Source organism: Dipodomys ordii, unplaced genomic scaffold (assembly GCF_000151885.1).
Source record: "Dipodomys ordii isolate 6190 unplaced genomic scaffold, Dord_2.0 Scaffold14, whole genome shotgun sequence".
Lineage (NCBI taxonomy): Eukaryota > Metazoa > Chordata > Mammalia > Rodentia > Heteromyidae > Dipodomys > Dipodomys ordii.
The window spans coordinates 6,429,396-6,453,070 of NW_012267230.1; the positions used below are offsets into that span (position 1 = coordinate 6,429,396).

A 23,675-nucleotide genomic window follows, 5' to 3' on the forward strand; every position below is an offset into this window, starting at 1 on the left:
GTTGGTGAGCCAAGAGTGACCTTGGAAAGTCACAAGGTATCCTTGCGGAGATGGAATTGTTCTACATGTAAATGGTGTTTCTGGAGGTGTCACTCTGTAAATGTGCTGAAAATAATTATAACCATAGCCATTGTACCCTGTCTAAATAGCAGTTGAAACAGAAATTCTTTCTACAGCTTCCCATTGCTGAGTCAAGGCCAAAGTCAGGACAATAGCATGAAAGATGGCACACAGCATTTCTGTCATCTCTGTTCTCCTCCCACTTTCCAGCTCATTCTGTTCCAGCCACACTGGTCTCCTGGTTGTTTCCTCTGGGGTTTGGTTTCACAGGATGTTGTTGGGAAATGATTGCAGTAAAAGACATGCTGGTGAATAGCTTTTGTCAATGTATTTGTAAGTGTTGACTATTGCCATGAGCAATCTTCAAGCTGGTGAGGCTTTTTTTTTTTTTTTTTGGTTGGTTGTAGTGTTTGGACTTGGGGCCTGGGCACTGTCCCTGAGCCCTTTGTGCTCAAGGCTAGCACTCTACCACTTTGAGCCACAGCACCACTTCTGGTTTTCTGATGGTTAATTGGAGCTCATAGAGTTTCCTGCCTGGGCTGGCTTTGAACTGTGATTCTCAGATCTCTGCCTCCTGAGTAGCTAGGATTACAGGCCTGAGCCACCAGGGCCGAAAGCTTATAAAGTTTTAACCTGCCTGCTTCCTTGAGAGAGGTCATCTCCAGGGCTTTAGTGCTTCCTGACCTATGGCACTCAGAGCATTGAGAACAGTACTTTGCTTTGGGAGAGTTGGGTATTTGTTGAATCTATGCCAAGTAAATATTTATTCAATGTTCTCTATCTGTCAGGCACTGTGCTGGGTACAAAGTGATTCCTGGTACAAAGTGTGTGTGTGTGTGTGTGTGTGTGTGTGTGTGTAGATGTGTTCTTTGCTTTTGGAATACCTCCCCCCTCTCCCCGAGTTGATATAAAAAATCTGGTGACATTCCCAATTTGCGGGGACCTGTGGGAACTTCATTTTCCTGATTCCTAAGATTGAAGCAGTCTTGACAGATGAGAGGGGTACTGGGTGCTCTTTTAAAAAATATATTTTGGGGGGCTGGGAAGGTAGCTCAGTGGTAGAGCACTTGCCTTGCATGCATGAGGCCCTGGGTTCAACTCCTCAGCACCACATAAGCAGAAAAAAGCTGGAAGTGGCGCTGTGGCTCAAGTAGTAGAGCTGAAGAGCTGAGGGACAGCACCCAGGCCTAGAGTTCAGGCCACATGACTGAATATATATATATATATATATATATATATATATGTGTGTGTGTGTGTGTGTGTGTGTGTGTGTGTGTGTGTGTGTGTGTATGATTTTATGTGGTATCAAGGAATCGAACCCAGGGCCTCCTGCGTGATAGCCATGCATTCTCCCACAGAACCACCTTCCCAGCCCCAGCCATAGGTCAGGAATGGCTGCCAGCCTCATGCTGAGGATCTACCCCTCCCTGTGTCCAACTCCCCTGGGCCTCTTGTCTCCAGTTCCCGCTCAGGTTATTAGGACCTACATCATGGGGGCAGCTCGCTCCTTCTTCCCCATCAAGGTTGGCTGCAGAGTTTTCTGCTGAGCCATTGATTCTGCTGAATCTCCGGTCGTATGGAAAGACACAATCTCTGTTCTCAAGTGGATGGATGCACTTTCCTCAAGCAATCTGATGTGAATATTACTAATTATTCACGTTTGGTAAAAGGTGGGAGGCAAAGAGCTGAGGGATGCAAACTCTGGTCATAATAATCATGATACTAACATTAGTAGCTGTTCATTCGTTCACTCAACCAATATTTATTGGACACCTATTATCTGCTCGGCAAAGGAAATGAGAAGAAATTTACAAGGTGATTAATGTCTAAGAGGGGGATGGGGTTGTTATTCCTTTGAACAAAGTAGTCAGGAAAAGGCTGATGGAGGAAAAGATGATGTGTGAGCAAAGACCTGAAGGATCCAGGAAGATGAACATTGATTACACGTGGCAGCTTCCTGGCAGAAACTGCAAGTGCAAAGGCCCTGAGGTAGGTGTATGATTGCTTTATTTGAGGTCTGGCAGAGGCCAATGTGTGAGCAAAGAGAGTCCTCAATGGTAGAGTGCTTGCTTAGCATGTGTTAGGCCCTGTGTTTGATTCCCAGAATGGTGGGGAAAGAAAGAGAGAAAGAGAAGGTGGGAGGAGGAGAGAAAGAAAGAGAAGAAGAGAGAGAGAGAGGAAAAGGAAGGAAGGGGGAGAGAGAAGGAAGGAAGGAAGGAGAGGAGGGAGGGAAGGAGGGAAGAAGGAAGAAAGGAAGGACAGGAGGAAGGGAGGGAGGAAGGAAGGAAGGAAGGAAGGAGGGAGGGTAGGAAGGAAGGAAGAGAAATGGCACTAAGCAACAGCAGTACTACTGCCTTCCAGTTTCTCCATTTCTCCCTCTGCACCTACCACCTTGTCTAGCCCTTACACACCCATGAGAGAGTTATGTGTCTTTGTACAGGAGATGAAACTGTGCCCCAGAACAAAGTAATTGACAGCTCAAGGTCACACGGGTCAGGACAGAGCTGGGCTCCAGACTCTGAGCCACAGGCACCCTGTGCCCCACACTACATTTTGCTTCTGTCCTCACTCCTCCGCTCTGTCAACTCTGCTCCTGGTGCCCACTGGCAAGGCCTCTTGGGAGGGGCCCCCTCTTACTCAACAATGGCCCATTCTTCTGTAGGACCCCCCAGGCCCTCCAGAGCCCCAGAACTCAGAACATTGCTGTGGTGGCTGCAGTGGCCTCTGTGTGCCTAGGAAAGGGGCTGTGTGTCTGCCACTTTCAGTGTCATTGGAAAACCCAGGAGAAGCCCAGAGGCTGCTGTTCAGGTCACTACAGTGGTGCAGTTTTCTGTCTCACCAGCTCGGTCCTCCAGGTAAATTCCAGGTCTGCCCTCGCAGCCTTTCCTCTATAAAGCACCATTAACTGAAGATGGCTACTTACATTAGCACTAACCACAGGGCCTTGAGGAAAAAAAATGGCGCTCAAACTAACCCTGCCCAAACCAGTGAAATTACAACCTACTAGGTTTGGGATCAAGAATCAGTCTTAATTTTTACCAAACTCCTACAAGAGATTTGATTCCCAAATCAGATCTGCAGACTATTATAGGAACTACAGATAATCATGCTTATGTTTAAAACGTTAACAGGTAGGCTTGGGGCTACTCACTTTTGTAGGCTTAGTGCTCGTGACAGAGGCAGGAGAGTCATGGGTTTGAGGACAGCCCAGGTGACATAGTAAGATCTGGTCTTTACATATATGTAAGGTAGAAACAACAATACAGAAGAGGAAGCAGACATTCGTGGCAAAGCAGAATGTTCTGAGCAGACTGGGCAAAGCCAAGGAGTCAGAGAAGATCCCTCTGATGACCAGCAGAGATGAAGACATAGAGAAAACAACGAAGTAGGCAGAGGCAAAGGAAGGGAAGGAGCCCAGGATGGGCTGTCCAGAGCTTATGAGGGGAGAGAGAGAGAAGGAGGGGAGGAGGGTGAGATAGGATGGGTATTAGGAAGTTTAGGGTTTGCAAGATGGGAGACTTTTTGGTAAGAGGAGAAACAGGATGGAATTTGTGTTTGCAAAGAGGATCTCTAGTGCCGTGGGGGAAGAGTGGACACAGAGGGAACTGCCAGGAGTTCACAGATTTGGATGGCAGTCTTGGTGAGATATGGGTAGAGAGGACTCAGCCCAAACTGGGCTGATGATATGGCAACTTGTCAGCTACTGTTATGGCCGAAGTTTCCCATCAAAGCTACTTTCCGCCTGGCCCCAGTGGCTCATGCCTGTAATCCTAGCTACTCAGGAGGCTGAGATCTGAGGATTGTGGTTCAAAGCCAGCCCAGGCAGGAAAGACTGTGAGACTCCTATCTCCAATAAACCACCAGAAAACCGCAAGTGGTGCTGTAGCTCAAGTGGTAGAGCTCTCGCTTTGAGCTAAAGAGCTGAGGGACAGCGCCCAGGGCCTGCTAGCCAGAGGAGCAAGCGTGGAGATGAGGTGATTCCCTTCCAGGTGACAAAGAGAGAGGGCTGGTGGGTGTACCAAGGCTAAGACAGCATTGGGATCAAGACAGCCAGGAGGCTGGACACTAGTGACTCATGCCTGTAATCTCAGGAGGCTGAGATCTGAGGATCACAGTTCAAAGTCGGCCTAGGCAAGGAAGTCCATGAGCTTCTTACCTTCAATCAACTGCCAAAAGGCCAGAAGTGAAGCTGTGGCTCAAGTGGTACAGTGCTTAGCTCAGGACAGTGCCCAGGCTTTGAATTTAAGTTCTAGGGACCAGCACAAAGAAAGGGAGGGAAGGAGGGAAGGAGAGAAGGAGATCATCTGCTTAACAGAAAGCCTTGCAGGTACAAGATCCAAACCTGGGCAGATTAACAGGGGTCCTGAGACCTCACAGATGGATTGAGAATCCTTTGGTGAGGCCTTGTCAAAGATCCCTGAAGGGAGACCGTGGGATAAGCCCTTCCCCACCTGCTCCCCCCTTGCTATGTTGAGCATTGAGCCAGGGCTCTGTCTTCTCTGCTGCCCTCTGCAGGACAGCCATGGCACTGTGCCAGATGCCCTCACTGGGGCTGCTGTTGCTGGCTGCTAGGGTTTGCCTGGTCCACAGTCACCGGGAGATGGATGCCAGAGACACCAACATCAACTTTTCCAAGCCTTTGCACATCGTACAAGAGGGCAACCTGATGGTGCTGACCCCAGCCGGCCTGACCCAGGCGCTGAACCAGACCCGCTTTCTCATGGTGCTTTTCTGTGAGTGTCTGGTTTTGGGGGGGGATAGGAGTGGGAGAAGGGGAGAGGGTGGGAGAAGAACACCCCCCTCCTTCCTCGACTGCTAAACACATGAGAACATGTGATGCATGTTAAAAGTGTATTAATGTTGATGGGGTGTTGCTCCCAAATTCTAGGAATCTCAGGTTTAGCTTGGTGCCAGGTGCTGGCGGGGCTGGCACACTGTCTCGGCTTTGTAGGGTGTCATGAAATGTCTCCCCGATTCAGGCTCAAGGGGCTGATCTTTCCTTGCAATTCTGATATTCCTCCCTTTGGTTGTGTGTGTGTGTGTATGTGTGTGTGTGTGTGTGTTTCCCGAGCTGTGGTATCCTATAAGTATGGAAGTTGTTTTGGATTTTTCAAGGAGCCCGGGCTCTCGAATGATGTAAGGATCTGGGACGAGAGATGGAGCCAACTGATTTGTCCTCTTCCCCACTTTCTTGAGTGGTTGCTAGAGATTGAACTCTAAGGCTGAGCGACATCCCCAGCCCTGGTTTTATATTCCTTAATTGCCCTGGATAACATGCCATTTGAAAGTGCAGGCGTGCTGTGTCTCCACACTGGCTGAGATTGGAAAAGACACTCAATTAAACTCATCACTCGGCAGTCATTGATTCCTGCCAGCACCCAGTTGAATTCAAAAGGAGTTCTCAAACACTGGCAGGCCTCCTAAAGTGACCTTCAGAGAAACAAATGCCTTGACTGTTATAAGAGCAGAATTTTTACAAGAGTAGTAGCAATTATGAAGTGTTATTTGTTCACCTAAACCAGGCATTAAACAAAGTGATTGTATGCACTCAGAGAAGAACAGAGGGAAGAGACTCTCTAATCTCTGTCCTGGCAATGACTCTCATCGACATAAGACCATGAGCAAGTGGGTCATTTTATTGTGCCTCAGTTTCCCTATGTATGAAATTGATATCGTCATAATAAAATCTACCCCTATGGCGAAAAATCACGCCTAGATCCTAGAAAGTGTGAACTCCTACAAGACAATAAACAGTATGGAATTAACTGGCAAATCTCATTTCACTCCGTGAAGTGGCCGCTATCAGTTCTATAAGGAAAAAAGCACAGCTTAGAAAGATTAAGTTGCATATTGTCAGTGTTACTGAGCCCAAAGGGCCTTTTTTTGAATACGTCTCTTCAACAGCCCCATTTCACGACTCATTGGGTTACATCCTGGTGTAACCCAGGATGTAATCTTGTGCTCACTCCTTCTGAGCACAAAGCAAGCCAGGAACTCAGCAGTCCACCTTGGGCAGGACAGAGAGAGGCCCTGGCTAGTTCTGTTTTCATGTCTGTTCTTTCCAGACAATTCCATGTCAAAGCAATCCAGGAGTTTGGCCAAGGAACTGGGCAAAGCTGTGGACATCCTGGGCAAAGGCAAAAATGGGATTGGCTTCGGCAAGGTTGACATCTCTGTGGAGAAGGAGCTGAAGCAGGAGTTTAACATCAAGAAGACTCCAGACTTGAAGCTGTTCTTTGAGGGCAACAGGTCAGAGCCCATCGCCTGCAAAGGTAATGGGGCTGGGGTGCTGCGATGATTTTGTGCGCAGGTGAAGTAAAGTGCTGAGATGATTTTTGTGCGCAGTTGGCAGCCCAAGGTGTGAGGCTTTGATGTGTCAGCTCTTTCTAGCTTATGACGCCCCCCTTCCACTCCTGCTTTCCCTTAAAATCCTGGAGCAACCCGCTCTTTCCTCTGTACCCAACGGGCAGCCAGAGTGAGGAGGCAGGAAATGGCCCGAGGTGGTGTTCACAGAAGTGGCAAACATCACTTCTAGTTGTAGAGTCGTATTGTGAGTGCAAACACTCTCAGTTGCATCCATGAGGAAACTAGGTTTCCATAGCTATTTGGTGCCTCTACCTCAGATTGTGTATCAGCAAAGAGGGCCCAGGAAAAACAAGAGACAGAGTGTGGGTGCAGGGCTGGTAAACTAACACACCAGAGACTAAGTTCCTAATTCCTCTCTTTACTCTGTGGTGTTCTACTTTAGATTGATTTTGACAGGATCCCTAGGTTCAGGGAGTATTTGTAAGGAAAAAAAAAGAGCCCAGAAAATGATGGGTCAAAAGAGGCTTGGAATGGAGTGTCTATCAGATGCTATTATTTATTTGTGGATTCGTTGGTAGTGGGAGATCACACTCACACTTTCTAGGAAGACACTGTTTTTTTTTTCTATAAGAGAGTTTGAACTCAGGGACTCACATTCTTCCTTGAATCTTTTTTTTATTCAAGCCTGGTGCTCTACCACTTGAGCCATACCTCCACTTCTAGCTTTTTTGCTGATTAAGTGGAGATGAGTCTTTTGGATTTGTCTGCCTGGGCTGGCTTTAAATCATGATTCTCAGATCTCAGCCACTTGAATAGCTAGGATTATAGGCTTGAGCTACCAGCCCCTGTCCTGGCACTGAACTTTTGAGCCATGCTCCCTAGCCCCTTTTGGGGGGGTTACTTATATATTTTGGATAAGGTCTCATTTTTTTCTAAGCTGGCCTAGTACTGCAGTCATCTTACTTAGGCTTCCTTTGTGTAGGTTAGATTATAGGAATGACCCACCATGCCCAGATGGCAGGGCGGTAGTCTCATTAACTTCTTTTGCTCATGCAGACCCCAAATCATAATCCTGACTTCTACCTTCTAAGGCGCTGGGATTGCAAATGTGTACTACTGTGCCCAGATCTTATTTAATTTATTCATGGACTCATTCATTTAGGCAACATTTCCCACCCCACCCCCCTTTGACAACCTGTAATGCATCAACTTTTATCTTTTTTTTTTTTTTGGGTCTGGTCATGGGGCCTGAACTCTGGGCCTGGGCGCTGTGTCTCAGCTCTTCAGCTCAAGGCTAGTGCTCTACCACTTGAGCCACAGTGCCACTTCCGGCTTTTTTCTTTTTGTTTATTTGGTGCTGAGGAATCAAACCCAGGGCCTCATGAATGCAAGGCAAGTGCTCTACCACTGAGCCACCTTCCCAGCCCCTCAAATTTTATCTTGACATTGAAGATGCTTGAAGAATTTTGAGCTTTGGAACGGCATGCAAGCACATTTTTTTAAACAAAAGAGTTATACATGTGAATGGATAAATGGACACAGAGTGGAGTGGTGGAGAGGATGGATGGATGGATGGATGGATGGATGGATGGATGGATGGATGGACAGACAGATGCATGTAATGAAGCTGATCAACAGGCAGCCCTGTGATGCTTGTAGAAGACTCAGGCAAATGAGACTGCCTTTCGTTGGGTCTGACACATCTGTGTGGTGAGCACAAGAAAGGCCTAGGAGCTCAGCAGGCCAAAGAATCTTCCTGCAGGGGTGCAATAGGGAGGGGAAGAGACTGTGTTTCTAGCCAGACCAAGGTAGGTAGGCAGGGGAGGAGAAGGAGTCTCAGACCTGGATTGCAAGATGCACTGTAGTTCCTGGAATGGCCACCAGGGGGCCAGGAGAAACACAGGATGGGCTGGTAGGGCAGACAGAGTTCAGTTACCTAACAGCTGGCAAGGGCAGTGGAAGGGAGGAACGGGGTGGGACTGGCAAAAGGAGAAAGGGGAGTGAGAAAAGGAGGGTGGGGGGAAAGTCTGAGGACTGAGTCTCAACAATGGGATCTACGGATCCCAAGTAAGAAGCTCCTGGTGGTGTGCTGTCTTCAGGGAAAAACAAAACCAAAACACAACACAAAAACAAAAACCGAGAGGCTATTTCTGCTCATGGACTGGCCAGCAGCTGGCTGTGCTTCCCTCCTGAAGGACATGAGACACTGAGTCCACAGAGCACCAACAAGGTCACCACGTGGCACAATCATGTGAGGTCGTCACATGATTCCCCCCAGACTCCTTCGTGATCCAAGTCAGTGTCCGAGGCCTCCTCTGCCATCTGGGAGGTTTCATCCTCACCTCCTCTAGAAAGTCTGTCCAGGACTGTCCGGGGTAGAGAGTCCCATCCTCTTTCTGTGTTTCCAGAGTGCTCCCCTCCCACCCCCGCCCAGCCCCTCTCCTTGCAGGAAGAGCAACACAACAACAAGAGCCAAAGCCGCCTCCATTACTGGGCCTAGCAAAGAGGCAGCAGAACCTAAATCCTCACTACTGCCTGGGGAACAATGGCTTCCTCTTGTCCAACCTCAGTTTCCTCATCTGATAGCTAGAGCTACCTCCTGGGGCTGCAGTGAACATAAAACAAGGTTTGTAAGGAACACACACACACACACACACACACACACACACACACACACACACACACACACACCCCTTCTGGAACTGACTAGGTCCTTCTTATATGGAACTGATGCACAGAAATATGGAATAATTTCCTCAAAGCACCTCAGCTAGCAAGCGGTAGAGTCACCACAAAGCTTTGGGCAAAGAGCTACATGATAGATACCTTAGGCCTTAAAAGCCAGGAATTCTGTCATAACCACCCAATCAGTGGGTACACTGTAAAAGCAGCCGTATGGCAACGAATGGGTGTGGCCGTGTTCCAATAAAACTTTATTTATACAAATCAAACAGTGGGCCAGATTTAGTTTGTTGAGCCCTGGCTCTCCATTGTGTCATTCACTACATGCATGGCAGATGGGGCTTTGTATAATGATCAGACTTGGTTCCCTGGCCCTAGATCAGTGCTTGGAATTTAGAATTTAAAAAATGTTTTTGAGTTGGAATGGAAGAAACTTAGGACACCTGAAGTTTAGGACATGCATGAGGTACAGAGACTTGAACAAGTCTTGCAGAACTGGGTGTCCTATTTTTCATTTTCTAGACAGGATGAGTAATGGCAGCTCTGCCTGTTTGACAGGGGACGGAGCTGGGCACACGTCTTGCAATATGGCTGTTATAAAACTCCTCTTCAGAGACAGGTGGAAGTTCGTCCTTGCTGGACCAAAGTTCAGACCCACCGTCCTCTAATCTCCAAGGATTGGTGGTGGTAGACGGCCTTGGCCACCTCCCCAGAGAAGGAGACTCAGATTTGTCTCGAGGTATTAATGAGATCACAATTTGTGCCTGGAAACAGGCAGCCTGGAGCCAGGCCCAGTCAATCATTGACACAGCGATCACACCTCAGCTGTCACCTTGCCGCCTGGATCAGAGCCCAGCACCACGGTGGCCAGCAAGGGCAGTTCTCTCAAGGCAGGCAGTCAACGTGGTCAAACTCACAGCTACCTTGGTTCAACTGGATCCTAAGGTGGAAAAACTGTGCAAAGATGGGCTGAGATCAAGTTCCTGATGGCTCATTTGCTTTCGTCTTTCATCCTGGATATAGATCCACAAAAAAGTGTAGCAATTTCACAAAGTGCTAAATGTAGTGAGAAAAGCAGTTCATATATCACCATCTCCAGGAAGGTCTGGCAGGCCCTTAGCACATTGCTTTTCAACACATGTTTGAGCAATGATTTGGTGATCATCTTCCTCAATACAAAGAGAGCTGTGAAGTGGTGGGAAGGTATGTGCTTCTACTGCACATTATACTTCTAGGACTAAAGGACAGCGCTTGATTACCTAACAGGCATGCAGGATGTATTGGTCAAGCATGTGAAGAAGGGAAGGAAGGGAGGAAAGAGCAGTCTAAGAGGGGCTTCCCAAGCTATCCAACAACCAATGTCGATTTATCTCATAAGAAAGTTCCCATCTCTCCCATTCACAGTCATCAAGAGAAAAAAAAAGCATAATTGATGTCACTGACCATTATGTGAAATGGCTCTTCCTAGAAAAAACATGTCTCATTCCTAGGTAACCTTGTGTATATTCTGACACACCATTGCATCTCTCCAGGGAAGGGGATGCATGCCCTCAGTTTAGAAGTAAAGACTTTTGTGTAACTGCGAAATGGAGATCAGGATTTTATGATTCTTAGAGGATTGGTGTGTGTGTGTGGGGGGGGGAATTTAGGGTCACAGAGACATAACAGGGATTTCCTCTCAGGTTACAGAATGATATCTGGTCTTTTAATTGATCATTTAACAAGATCACATCTGTTTGTTGTCACCTTGGAGGGTGCCTAAGGAAAGAAGGTTGGGACTGCTTCTGCCTCCTAAACTGAATCCTCAGATCGGCTTGCTGATTGGTTGGGAGCAAATTAAATATTGGTGTCTTTGTTCCTCCAATGGGAAGAATAATCATATCTTATACTATGCCATTGATGTGCAGATTTCATGGAAATGCAGCTCTCAGTACAGCATCTTTCTTGACCTTGGTTCAGTGATGAACTGCTGTGAGCATTCATAGTTTAGACGGGTGGGGGAAATGGTGACCTTGGTCTTGACCTTGGTCTTTCAAGGCTGGTTACCGATACAAGACAGGGTTGGCTGCTAGTTCAGGAGGAAACCTTGGTTAGGTATATTGAACTCTCTCTCAAACTCTCTCTGGCTCTTTCTCTTTCTCTCTCCAGGAGTAGTTGAATCTGCAGCTTTGGTAGTTTGGTTGAGAAGACAAATTAGCCAGAAAGCATTTTTGTTCAACAGCAGCCAGCAGGTGGCAGACTTCGTGAAATCGAGGCCCCTGGTCATCGTGGGTTTCTTCCAGGTACGGGGGTGTGGGAGGGGTGTGTGTGTGGAGGAGGTGGAGGTAGGGATGGGGATGGGGGAGGGGCTGTGGGGGGGCTGGAGGTGGGAGATGATTTTTCCAGTTGAGGAGTGCTCTGTCTAAAAGTGAGTGGGGTTGTTCGGAGCCCCATTTTCCCTATCCAGTCAGCTGGTTTTACTTGAGGTCAAAAAAACAACGGAGCCATGAGAGTTGAACTGTTAAGAGATGGTAGAATGGTAGGTAGGAAAGGAAGAATGAAGAGATAGATGTATTTATTGAATTGGTCTTGGGGATTTTCATTTAGAACATCATAGAATGGAGGAATGTCTTCATTTTCGAGTTTGGGAACCACAGCTTTCTATGAATCTGAATAGCAGCTGCCAGCCTGCTTTGGCCAAGCCAAGCTCCATCCTGAAGACTTTCCAAGCATCTTTAGAAAGGAAAACCTTTAGGGCTTTATAAGCATGCACCCATTTGAAGACTACCCCAGCCCTCATCACAGGTGGAGCGAGGGCAGATGTTGGTGAAAGTGTATGGAGAACCTAAATATGAATATGAAATGACCTGGGGTAACAGTCTAGTGATTTCATTGTTTTTTTAATATTTAGAATTTATAGTTTTTATATTTAGAAAGACAAAATTCATTTGCTTTTTAGAAAAATGAGCTTCTCATAAATTTTAACTAATTTAAATGGATGACCACCCCCTCTCCAGTAGGTCAGAATTTTAACATCTTATGTGGAAAGAAAATGGGGAGAAAATGTGCTTCTTTTCTTCCCCCTCCTCATCCCCACTTTTATCCTCCTAGACTAATTTTGGCCCCAATTTTCTCTCAAGCTAATGAACAAAAGCAGAAATTCTAGCTGTATCTTGAATGGCAAGTTCATATTTGGTTTTCTATCTGTTCAAATCCATTGCATCTTCTGAAAGTAATTAAGGATTAAGGAATTAATGTTAAAACTCTCAATCCTTGGGTTAGGACAGGCTTTAATTATATATGAATCTCATCTATTTTATTGATGATTCTCAAAAAAACCTTTATTTTTAATAATTGGAAAAGATGAAGATAGCTCTTTCCACTGGTCTCTGAGAATTTGCCTGTGTGGACTTTATCCATAGGTAGAGAAGCATTTAGAATAGGAAGTAGAATCCATATGTTTTTGGGAGACAGCAGAAGCAACCCCCAGGATTTGGAAAAAGGAAGGTTACAGATTGTCTACCATTTCTATCTTCTTAATTCAACCAGATAAGCTTAAATAAAAGCTAGGCACCAGTAGTTCATGCCTGTAATCCTAGCTACTTAGGAGGTTGAGATCTGAGGATCACAGTTCAAAGCCAGCATGGGTAAGAAAGTCTGTGAGACTCTTATTTTTGATTAACTATCAGAAAATCGGAAGTGAAGCTGTGGCTCAAAGTGATAGAACCCTAGCCTTGAGTGAAAGAGCTCAGGGACAGTGCCCAGGCTCTGTATTGAAGACCCACAACTGACCAAAGAAACAAGCAAAAGAAACCAAAACAAACTTAAATAAGCTTTTTTACCAAAGCCTTACCCAACATGCTTTTCCCAACAGGACTTAGAGGAAGAAGTAGCAGAATTGTTCTACGATGTGATCAAGGATTTCCCAGAGCTGACGTTTGGGGTGATAGCGATCCGGAATGCCTTTGGACGTTTTCATGTTGTCTTGGACAGCGTCCTGGTGTTCAAAAAGGTAGGACAGTCCTGTAGCTGGTGGAGGATGAGGAAGGGTGGTGTGCTCTGGTTCAAAGTTAGTAGGAAGAGGTATGAGCTCTGAACAAACTTTGGCTCTTAACTACTCACGTGCCACTCAACTCGTGTGAAATCTGTTTCCTGGTGGGTTTTTATTGCTTATTTTTTGGTCCGGTCGTGGGGCCTGAACTTTGGGCCTGGATGAGTTTTCTTTTGCTCAGTGTGCACTTGAGTCACACCTCTGCTTCCAGCTTTTGTAGTACTTAATTAGAGATAAGAGTCTCATGGACTTCCTGCCCAGGGCTGGCTTTGAACTAGGATCCTCAGATCTCAGCCTCCTGAGTAGTTAGGATTACAGGCACCAGCCACCAGCACCCTGCAGGAATGTAGTGTAGGAGGTGGGTTGGAAGGGAAGCCAGGGGAAATGGGAAGGCTGTGGAAGAACATTGCAAGAGCCCAGATGAGAGATGTGTGGACCAGTGTGGGATGGTTGAGGGTCGGGGAGAAGATGGGCTAGAAATGAAAAGATAACTTCTTCTCTTCCTTACAGATTTCGCCATAAGAATCCTTTCATTCTCTTGGGCAATCCACATCCCTCTGAGAAGCAGTTACCTAGCAAGATTTAAGGATAGCAAGAATATTTACTAGGGGAAATGTCTCAGAAAGGAAGCAAAGAGGTTGAGAAGACTTAGAGAGCCATTAGACCATGATGATGTGTTGGGAGGAAGGGAGATGGATGGATGGGACTTCAGTCCATCAGTGTTGCCTATCAGAGAGGTTCTGAATCTCCCTGAATCTTCCTTGATGCCCTCAGCCATTGGGTGACAGACATGTGACACAACCTCATCATAAATATGTCAGTGTGTTTTAGAGCACAGCAGTTGGGGGATGTTGGTCAATTAAGAGATGACCATGGCATTCGAAATCTGAGATTTCACAGTTACCACATATCCATAATTACCCATATGATCATTTGCTCAGTGTTTATAATGACCGGGTACCTGGACTATGTTTTACATCTGTCAGCGTCCTTACTGTTTTACTTTCCTCCAGGGAAAAATTGTGCTATTTATTTTTATTGTACATGCTATTTATTGTATGTGCTGCTTATGCTTATTGTATGTATTGCTGAAGCTTCCCTTCAATGCCTTTCTTTCTTTTTGTCCAAGGGAAATTTGGTGAAACGCCGAGAGCTTATCAATGACAGTACCAACAAATATGACCTCAATCAAGTCATCAAGCAGCACCTTACTGATTTTGTGATTGAATACAATGCTGAGGTGAGCAGGCCCGGGGTTCTCGGGAGGACAGCTGGGGCGGTGGCATGTGCGCTCTCAGGATGACCTGTTTTCCTTGTAATTGCAGAACCGGGATCTAATTTACGAATTACGCATCTTAAGCCACATGTTGCTGTTTGTCTCCAGAAAGTCTGAGTCATTTGAGATCATAACTCAGCATTATAGACTGGCATCAAAGGAATTCCAAAATAAGGTTTGTGGAGTGTGCCATCACTCTTGCTCTTGGGGGATCCTGGTTGGGGGGGGCACAAGTCCTGCAGACCCGAAGGCCATTTATCCTGCTCTGCTTATTTGCATGTATATAATACGATATATGATATGCACAGTAATATGTTATAGTATAATATAATATAACATAATATATAATATAGCATGTATAAAATAACATAATAGTATAATCTAATGCATTATACTTTATACTACATAAGCATTAGACGTACATATAATATATACAACTATAACATATATGTCATATAATACATTACATGTTATATAATTATATATTACTTATATACACATAGTATATATTACATATATAACATAAAAGTATATTTTGTAATGCATTATGTTATATGTTACATATAACATTATGTAACATATAGCTATATGTAATTTAAATTAAAAAATTATTTTTAGGTAGTTGTACAAAGGGATTTCCACTTGAGAGCAATGCCTCTGGATCAGTGACATCCTATCATTCTTCTCTGCAGGTGTATTTATATAGCTATTTTTCTGATCTGCACATCAATGCTATTATAGTATTTGCTAGTTTTCTTTTAAATCCATGTGCTGCCTTCCTCTCTTCCTTTTGTGGCCAAGCCTTTAACTTTTCATTCATGTACCTTTTTAACAAGTTTACTATGGAAATGTAATGGCTGGCTGTGTTTCTGCAGGCCCCCTTTCTCTAAGAGGGGGAAATGGCAGGATGGTAGCAGAGGTGAGGGTCAAGAAGGACCACACTTGTCTGTGGTCAAGGAACATGAGCAGCCTGAAGCACAGATGTCTCCACTGGCATCCTGGACCCTCATACCACACAGAGTTGAATTCAAGTTTTTTCTTCTTCTTCTTCTTCTTCTTCTCCTCCTTCTCCTCCTCCTCCTCCTCCTCCTCCTCCTTTTTTGTCAGTCATGGGCCTGAACTCTGGGCCTGGGCACTGCTCTTCAGCTCAAGGCTAGTGCCTACCCCTTAAGTCCTAGTGCCACTTCTGGATTTTTCTGCTTATGTGGTGCTGAGGAATTGAACCCAGGGCCTCATGCATGCGAGGCAAGCACTCTACCACTGAGCCACCTTCCCAGCCTCAAGTTTGTCTTCCTTTTACAAACTATATGGAGAGCTTCTTGACCTCAAGGCTCCAGACTGCTCATGCACAAAACAGAGCATTGTTGTAAGAACTAGAAAATCTAAATCCTGCCATCCTGGAGACGGAGTTAAGATTGATTGTTAATTCAGACCAGTCTGGGCTATGTAGTAGTAGTAGTAATAGGAAGAAGAATATCTTCACATACAGCAATGAGCAAAAGCAAATTCATAAGGTTTATGGATATCACTGACATTATCATCATTAGAAACAAATCTGTTTTTTTTCCTAAGCCAATATGTAGTGTTTTTTTCCTGTGCCTATATGTAGTGTCCTGACACCACTGGCACTATCAGGCTATTCACTTCTTATTCTCTTTATTTTTATTTATCAATTCATTTATTTATTTGTGTGTGTATGTGTATGTATGTGTGTGTGTGTGTATGTGTGTGTGTGTGTACATGTGCGTGTGTGTGCCAGTAATGGTGCTCACACTTGGGGCCTGGGTTCTACCCCTTAGTTTTTTCACTCAAAGATAACACTCTATGGCTTGAGCCACAGCTCCACTTCTGGCTTTTTGGTGATTAATTAGAGATGAGTCTTCAGGACTTTCCTGCCTTGGCTGGCTTTGAACCTCACTCCTCAGATCTCCGCCTCCTGAGTAGTTAGGATTACAGGTGTGAGCCACCAGAGTCTGACCCCTCTTTATTTCTCTAAGAACTATGACAGCCAAGTACTAATGGCTGCTGCCCACCTAGGACTTTGGGCAGGAAACCTTCATTAAGTCAGGAGTGCTCCCTAGACCCTATGCTTCACATCTTGTTAGTTACAACTCCTCTGAAAGACAAGGTCCTGAAAGACAAGATTTTATTTTTTTTTGACTTGGCAGATCCTTTTTATCCTTGTGGATTCAGATGAACCCAAAAACAAATTTGTCTTTGAGTACTTCCGGATCACAGAAGTCGACACTCCATCTGTCCAAATCCTAAACTTAAGCTCTGATGCCAGGTACAAAATGCCTACAGATGATATAACCTATGAAAACCTCAAGAAATTTGGCCGCAGTTTCCTGAATAAAAATGCCAAGGTAAGCTTGTTCTTAGTTAAGTTTTATACAGAACTTCAAGATTATTCCTTGTATTTTTTTTTAAACTAGCTTTGGTCAGATGTAGCATATAGCTCATGGCTTAATGTGGGGAAATTCCTTCTAGTTCTTCATCTTGATTCTGTCCAGCTTTTTGGCTTCTCCTGAGTCTATCCTATCCACATTATGTCTTTAGTTGTAATAATGGCTTTTTGGGGGGGGGTCCGGTTGTGGGGCCTGAACTCTGGGCCTGGGCGCTGTCCCTCAGCTCTTCAGCTCAAGGCTTGTGTTCTACCACTTGAGCCACAGCGCCACTTCTGGCTTTTTTCTTTTTGCTTATGTGGTGCTGAGGAATCGAACCCAGGGCCTCATGCACGCAAGGCAAGAGCTTTACCACTGAGCCACCTTCCCAGCCCAATAATGGCTTTTTTGTGTGTGCTGGTACTGAGGCTTGAACTCAGAACTGAGTGTTATCCCTTAACTCCCCTCTCCCCGGGTTGATACTCTATTACTTGAGCCACAACTCTACTTCTGGCCTTTTCTGATTTATTGGAAATAAAGGACTAGAACTGCAGACATTCTGCAGAGCTAATTAATCTGGATAGCGTCCCTAACCCCTCCCCTCCCCCTATGTCTCTAACCTAAAAGACATACTTGGCCCAAGGGTAGATATTTGGATTGGGGAGGTGAAAGGTTAATGCCCATGGAACAATCAGAATTTGCCTCCAAGGCCTTAGGGACAACTAATGGTGACAAACAGACTTTGTTGCAAAGAGGAGGGAAAGCCCCAGGCAAGCTAGTCACCTCTGTTGGTTCAGCACTGCTCTCCTGAGCAGGGGACCCATATTATTTATATTCCAAACTGGGAAAAAAGCAGGGCTGTTCTTTATAGTATTATTCACCCAGACTCTATGGTGACCTCTGGAGTGTTTCCATTCCCTTCTGTCTGGCCCCTCCTCCCCATCTCCCAGGACGCTGTGGCCTTGTCAAATGGAAGGTGTTCTCCGATGCACCTGTCCTCCTCTGCCATTCTGCTGGGGGTCTAGCTGGGCTGGGAGGAGGGATGGCTGATAAATGTAAAAGCTGGGAAGTTACAACAGAGGCCCAAATTGCAAGGGCTCCATAAATGTGCACCTTAAGGTGGATTGGACATGCTATGCCCCCACAGGAAGCCAGACCTGCCTGATTCCAAAGAAAGCCCCTTTGTGTAGAAAATATGGTGAGGATTGGTAGCGTTGCGAAGAGAGAACTGGGAATCTGCTCCAGGGCCCTTTGGGGACTGATGGGAACCACCAAGGCTGTGGGGAGCTAGGGGGCCAATGGCAGGAAAGGAGTGGATGTAGGAGATAGTGAGGAGGCAGTGGGAGGAGAGAAAAAAACATGTTCTGAGACTTTCAACTCTTGCTTTGAACAGAAGAGCTGAGTTCATTCTCTCACTTATCCATCGGCAAAGCATTTATTGAGGTCCTATTATGTACTGGGTAGTGGATTCTCAATGATTGAAGTCCTTTATGACATTCCATCTCATGGGATTGAGTCACTCTGAATGAGATGGACAGAAAAGCAACTCTACATGATAAACGAACAGGACCTCAGCTGCCCTGGGTAGGGGCTGGAGAGCATCAAAGACATTTTCTCTTGAGATCATTCTCAAGGGTAAATTTGGGTTAACAGGGCCAGGAAGGGCGAGTGGCCTTTCAGGTGTAGGTCTCTGTCTCTAGAATAATGGGACATGTGGTGTTGTTTCTCTGATGAGATATGGTTGGGCCTTGTGGGGTTTGCTTCCTAGAAACACGAACCCAGTGAAAACATCCCGAAATATTGGAACCAGGGTCCGGTGAAGCAGCTAGTGGGGAAGAACTTCAACATCGTTGTCTTCGACAAGGAGAGGGACGTGTTCGTGATGTTCTGTGAGCATCGGGTCCCAGGGGCGGTGGAGAGCACAGGATCCCCAAGCTGACTTTGGGTTCAAGTGTCATTCCTGAGTTCTTAAGCAATGCCATCTCCCCAATCCACCATGTACCACTGTAACAATGGTCCCAGGGGAAAGGGGAGGTGGAACCTACAATCCCAAGAGGTTGGATCACAATGCTATTTTCCAGTACCCCGCTTCCTCTGGCCAAGTGAGTTCTTAGAATACAATGGCATGCTGCCCAGATAATCCAGGTCTGTGGCAATTTATAAACATAGTAATGTTGGAGAGCTCATATGGCTTGGCTGGCTGTTCCTTATTGGACGCATTGCCTATCTTCTGTCATTTAATCATCTTGATGCTGTCTCCTCCCTTCTATGGACCATTCATTACACAGAATCTCCTGGAGCAGAAGGTTCTAGTATGACACAGCTCATAAGTGCTGGAGGGAGGGTTTCAACCTACTCTTGTGTCTAGAGTTCCTTTAGCCTTGGTCTTTTTACATAACTTATCCAGTGGCCCAGTTGATGTGTAGACCTTCCCATTTACCACATTTACACTCGTCAAACAACAACTATTTATCATCATCATTACTACTACTATGACTATTACTATTAGAATTATTTCTAGAGCTCACCTAAGGGCCATTACCCTTTCCTACAGTTTCTGCTTGGCCGATGAAGAGCCAGTGAGAATAGAGAAGATGACTCTGAAATAATTTCAACTGTCATCTTTTATTTTGTCAGGGAGAGTTACTGAATGGTCACTGACCAATGAGTCAGGCAGGTGCTTGGCAAAATGTTTGTGGTTAGTCAGTGCCTGGGGACGGTGGTTTTCTTCGTGACACAGGTTGAGGGAGTCCAGCCTCAGGGAGGTTCATCACCTTACCCAAAGTCACACCGTAAGGAGGAAGGACAAAGGTCCAGCAGGAGGGCTGTGCTGCCACTGGACTGATTGTGTCTGATTTTATAATCATGCCCCATAGTCTTGTCCACAGAGCTGGGTGTTTGAGGTCTGTGTAGTTAAATCAGGGTAATTTACTGCCTTTCAATGACAGTCCAGGGTGGCCTTTCTCTACTTCCTGATACCTGGAGTTCTGAGAAGGCAAAGTACCTTCATTTTCTTGGAAGCAAGCCTGTCAGGCTGGCTCTCGGGGGCAGTAGCCATTATGCCCCCTTCCTGTTCCCACCCAGGGCATGTGGAGCTCCAGGGGTGCTGCTGGCAGAGAGCCTGGCCATGGAGACACTTAGATCAGAAATAAGGAAATGATGATGTAGTGTGGGGGCTTTGGGGACCATTCCTCCAACACAGCCAGAAACCTGGAGCTTTAAAAGAAGGATGGAGGTTTGTTGTTGGTTTTTTTTCCCCAATGCACTCTCCCCTCCCCACCCCATGCAGAGATTAAAGGACTTTCCATGAGTAAGTCCAGAGGCTTGAACTCAGGGCCTCTCCTGTTCTTGCCTGGCTTTTTCATTCAAAGCTGGTGCTCTACCATTTGAGCCACCCCTGCACTTTTTGCTGGTTATAAGTGGAGAGGAGAATCTCATGGACTTTTCTACCCAGGCTGTCTTCAAGCCATGATCCTCAGATCTCAAGTCTCTTAATAGCTAGGATGATAAGCATGATCACCATACCCAGCTGTAGTAAATCTTTCTAAGTTGAAGTGACACGGCTTCAAAATCCTCTAACTATAGGATGATCTTGGCTAAGTAGCTTAGCCTCTGTCTGAAAAATCTCTGTGTTGTACCACACACACACACTTTGTGGCAGAAGGTACAATATAAATATTTTCCTTGTTTTTCTCCTCCAACTGGAGTGGAACACTAGAAAAGAAGGAATTTTGAAAACATAACAAAGAAGAAAACGTTAACACATGTGAAGTGTTGATATCTTGGGTGGAGAAGGTACTAGGGTCATTTTTCCCCCTTCAGTTTATTTAATAATGATTAAGACCTGAGCTGTAAAAATAATGTGCTATATGAGAAAAAAATTCAATTTGCATAGCATCCCCACCGTAAAAAGAACACAGTGATGGCATAGTTATAGGGCTTGAACTCAGCACATGGGCACTATCCCTGAGCTCTTTTGCTAAAGGCTAGAGTTCTACTACTGTGAGCCACAGTTCTGCTTCCAGAGATAAGAGTCTCGTGGACTTTCCTGCCAAGACTGGATTCAAACCACAATCCTCAGATCTTAGCTTCCTGAATAGCTAGGATTACAAGGCCTGGCTAGCAACCTTTCTTTTCTTTTCTAGATGCGCCCTGGTCTACGAAGTGCAGAGCTCTGTTCCCGCTGCTGGAGACGTTGGGCGTCAAGTATCAAAACCACACCACAATCACCATTGCCAAGATCGACATCACAGCCAATGATATCCAACTCTCCAACCCGGACCGGTACCCATTCTTCAGGCTCTTCCCCACCAACTCTGAACAGGTGAAAGGCCCTGGGGGACCTCCCACCCAACATAGTGGGAAATGCTGCCCTGTTTATCATCAGGGGGTTGACTTCCCTTTCTCTCCAGCTCTGCCTTCTACCATACCAGCTCCTTTCTCAGCTCCAGTCCCCAGGAAGCTGTCATGTTCAAGTTTACTTTCAAGTAGCTGCAGTTCCAAGACATATAACTCAAAACAAATTACTCATTGACTTCATCATTATACCAAATGGGGATGTGGACTGTAGTCTCCCAGACTGCACAGAATATTGAGGATGGGGTGGTATCCCATGAGACACATAATGATGACGATCTTCACTGATCCATCACCAGGACTGACAATGCTCTGCACACTGCCCTGGCCTATGGGGAACAGTGCCAATCAAAAAAGCTTGAGCACAGGTCCCTACTCCTGAGAAGAGTGTTGGGACCATCTCTAAAGGCAGTGGGAATTGAGGAGAGGATAACACTGAATTCAGATTCAAGGAAGGTCCATGATCTGTAGGTAGGACACATGGTATGAATGAAGAGATGGGCAGGAAGGTAACCTGAACACCTGTCATGATGATGCCCTTCTGGTGCAGAGGCTGAAAGTGGGGAAATTGTGGCAAATGTGTCTGGGTGGAGAGTGTGAGACTAAGAGTCAACGAATGATCTGAGTTACCTGAAAAAGAATACAGTCAACCAGTGACAGGGAATGGCTTCTTGACCTTCTTAAAGACTAAAAGAGTGCCGGGAACCAGCGGTTCATGCTTGTAATCCTAGCTACTCAGGAGGCTGAGGCCTAAGGATCATGGTTTGAAGTAAGCTTGGGCAGGAAAGTCCATGAGACTCTTATCTCCAATTAGCCACTAAAAAGCCAGAAGTGGAGCTGTGGCTCATGTTGTCAAGCACTAACTAGTCTTGAAAAAAAAGTTCACAGACAGCACCCTGGCCTTGAATTCAAGCTCTAGGACTAACACACACACACACACACACACACACACACACACACACACACACACACACATATCTGTGCTGTGACACCTACCATGGAGAAATACTAGCTCTCTTTGAGAGACTCATGTGAATGAAGGCACCCATTCAACCTCATGTAGACTGTTAGGAATTTGAACCAGGGTGACTCAGGAGCAATTCATACACAACTGGCTGAAGAAGTGGTACCCATGCTTTCACTCTTGCTTTGTTCTCTTCCCAGGCTGTTCTGTATCAAGGAGAGCATACTCTGGAAGGATTTTCTGACTTCCTGGAAAGCCAAGTCAAGGTTCAGACTGAGGATGAGGTACAGGGAAAACAGCAATTTTCTCCCACTCTCAAAATTATTAAGAACTCCACAGGGGAAAAAAGTGTGTCCAGAGTTCCATGTTCTTGTGCTCTCTGGAGATGGCTGAGACAACCCCCCCCCAGTTTAAGGGAACTTTCTGGGCTTCCTTTCAAGGGTGTTGATGGCGTGGGAGTAGCAATGGGAGACTTTAGAAATGCTAGGAAGAATGAAACGTGCGAGGTAACAAAACTCCCAAGGCTGCTACCCAGAGTCCACTTTCCAGAAACTGTAAACAAACCCAGACACCTCTGCCTTTATTCTCCAGGAACCACAAGCTCTTTGTCTCATGAGACCATCTTTTGGAAGGTTCCATTTGTATGAATTCTCTTTCGGTTGTAAAGGTCAAAGACACTATTCCACTGTGTCAGCAAGGATGGAAACTCATTCCATGTAGCTGGTAGGATGTCTGGCATGTATACTCCCTGGAGGCCCAAGATGACCCTACAGCTCCAAACTACGACTTAGCATTTGCAGAAAATATCCTGGACAAGGATCTCAGTAACTGAGCCTGTAGTTGGGGATTTAACAGACACTCTTGTGGACTTAGAGTAGAAGAATGGGCCCATAGCAGTGTCATAGTTAGGCACTATTGTACCACCTTGCTTCAACTATGAAGACTGTCTCTCTAGATACATCTAGAAAAAGAGCCTGACAGTGCACAATTAGGACACCTAATTATGTGATATGTTTCCCCTCTTGCTCTCTCTTCCCTTTACCCTTTTCCTGAATAGCTATTACCCTTTGAACAAAATGAAGAGCTGGAAGAGGAGGTGATAGTTGAGGACCAGGAGGAGGAAGAGTTACCTGAGCAGACGTTGCCTGAGCAGAAGGTCCCTGAGCTGAAGAACATGACCAAGCTGGAAATATCAGCAGGACAACAGAAAACAGCTAAGGAGGAGGAGAAGGAGGTAGCTAAGCCAAAGGGACCTCCAAGACAGGAGAAGAAACCGAAAGTCAAGGAAGAACTTTAGCTTCTTCAAAGCCAGGAGAGAAGGGGGCCCATCTCCTAGGCCCTTTCATTCCCTGCATGGATTTATTCCAATAATACTATATATTGTTGTGGTGGGGCGAGTGGGGGTAGGCTAATAAACCCCGTGAATGTCTCCTGCCTTGTTTTCCTCCCATGAGCTCCTTTTCCTGCTTGGTGTTGCCTTAAGAGAGCTGTTTGGCCTGGAATTCAGCCAAGGCTGCTGTGGAGGTCATGATGGCGACCTTGAATGAGTGTTTACTCTCTGTAGGGTCTTCCTCTAGTTCTGTAACATTACTGGTGGCTGCATTTTGGTTTTTATTT

General features: G+C 45.8%; 1 protein-coding gene across 1 annotated transcript; it reads left to right on the top strand.

Annotated features, from left to right (window-relative positions):
- Window positions 1-4,660: 4,660 nt before the first annotated feature.
- Pdilt (protein disulfide isomerase-like, testis expressed) lies at window positions 4,661-23,472 on the top strand. The gene is made up of 11 exons (XM_013011581.1): window positions 4,661-4,793; window positions 6,126-6,332; window positions 11,197-11,330; window positions 12,902-13,039; window positions 14,208-14,318; window positions 14,404-14,529; window positions 16,523-16,720; window positions 18,507-18,627; window positions 20,884-21,062; window positions 22,259-22,342; window positions 23,116-23,472. The coding sequence occupies exons 1-11, from the start codon at window positions 4,661-4,663 to the stop codon at window positions 23,353-23,355; spliced, it is 1,671 nt and encodes a 556-aa protein (XP_012867035.1). The 3' UTR covers window positions 23,356-23,472.
- The last annotated feature ends 203 nt before the right edge of the window (window positions 23,473-23,675 follow it).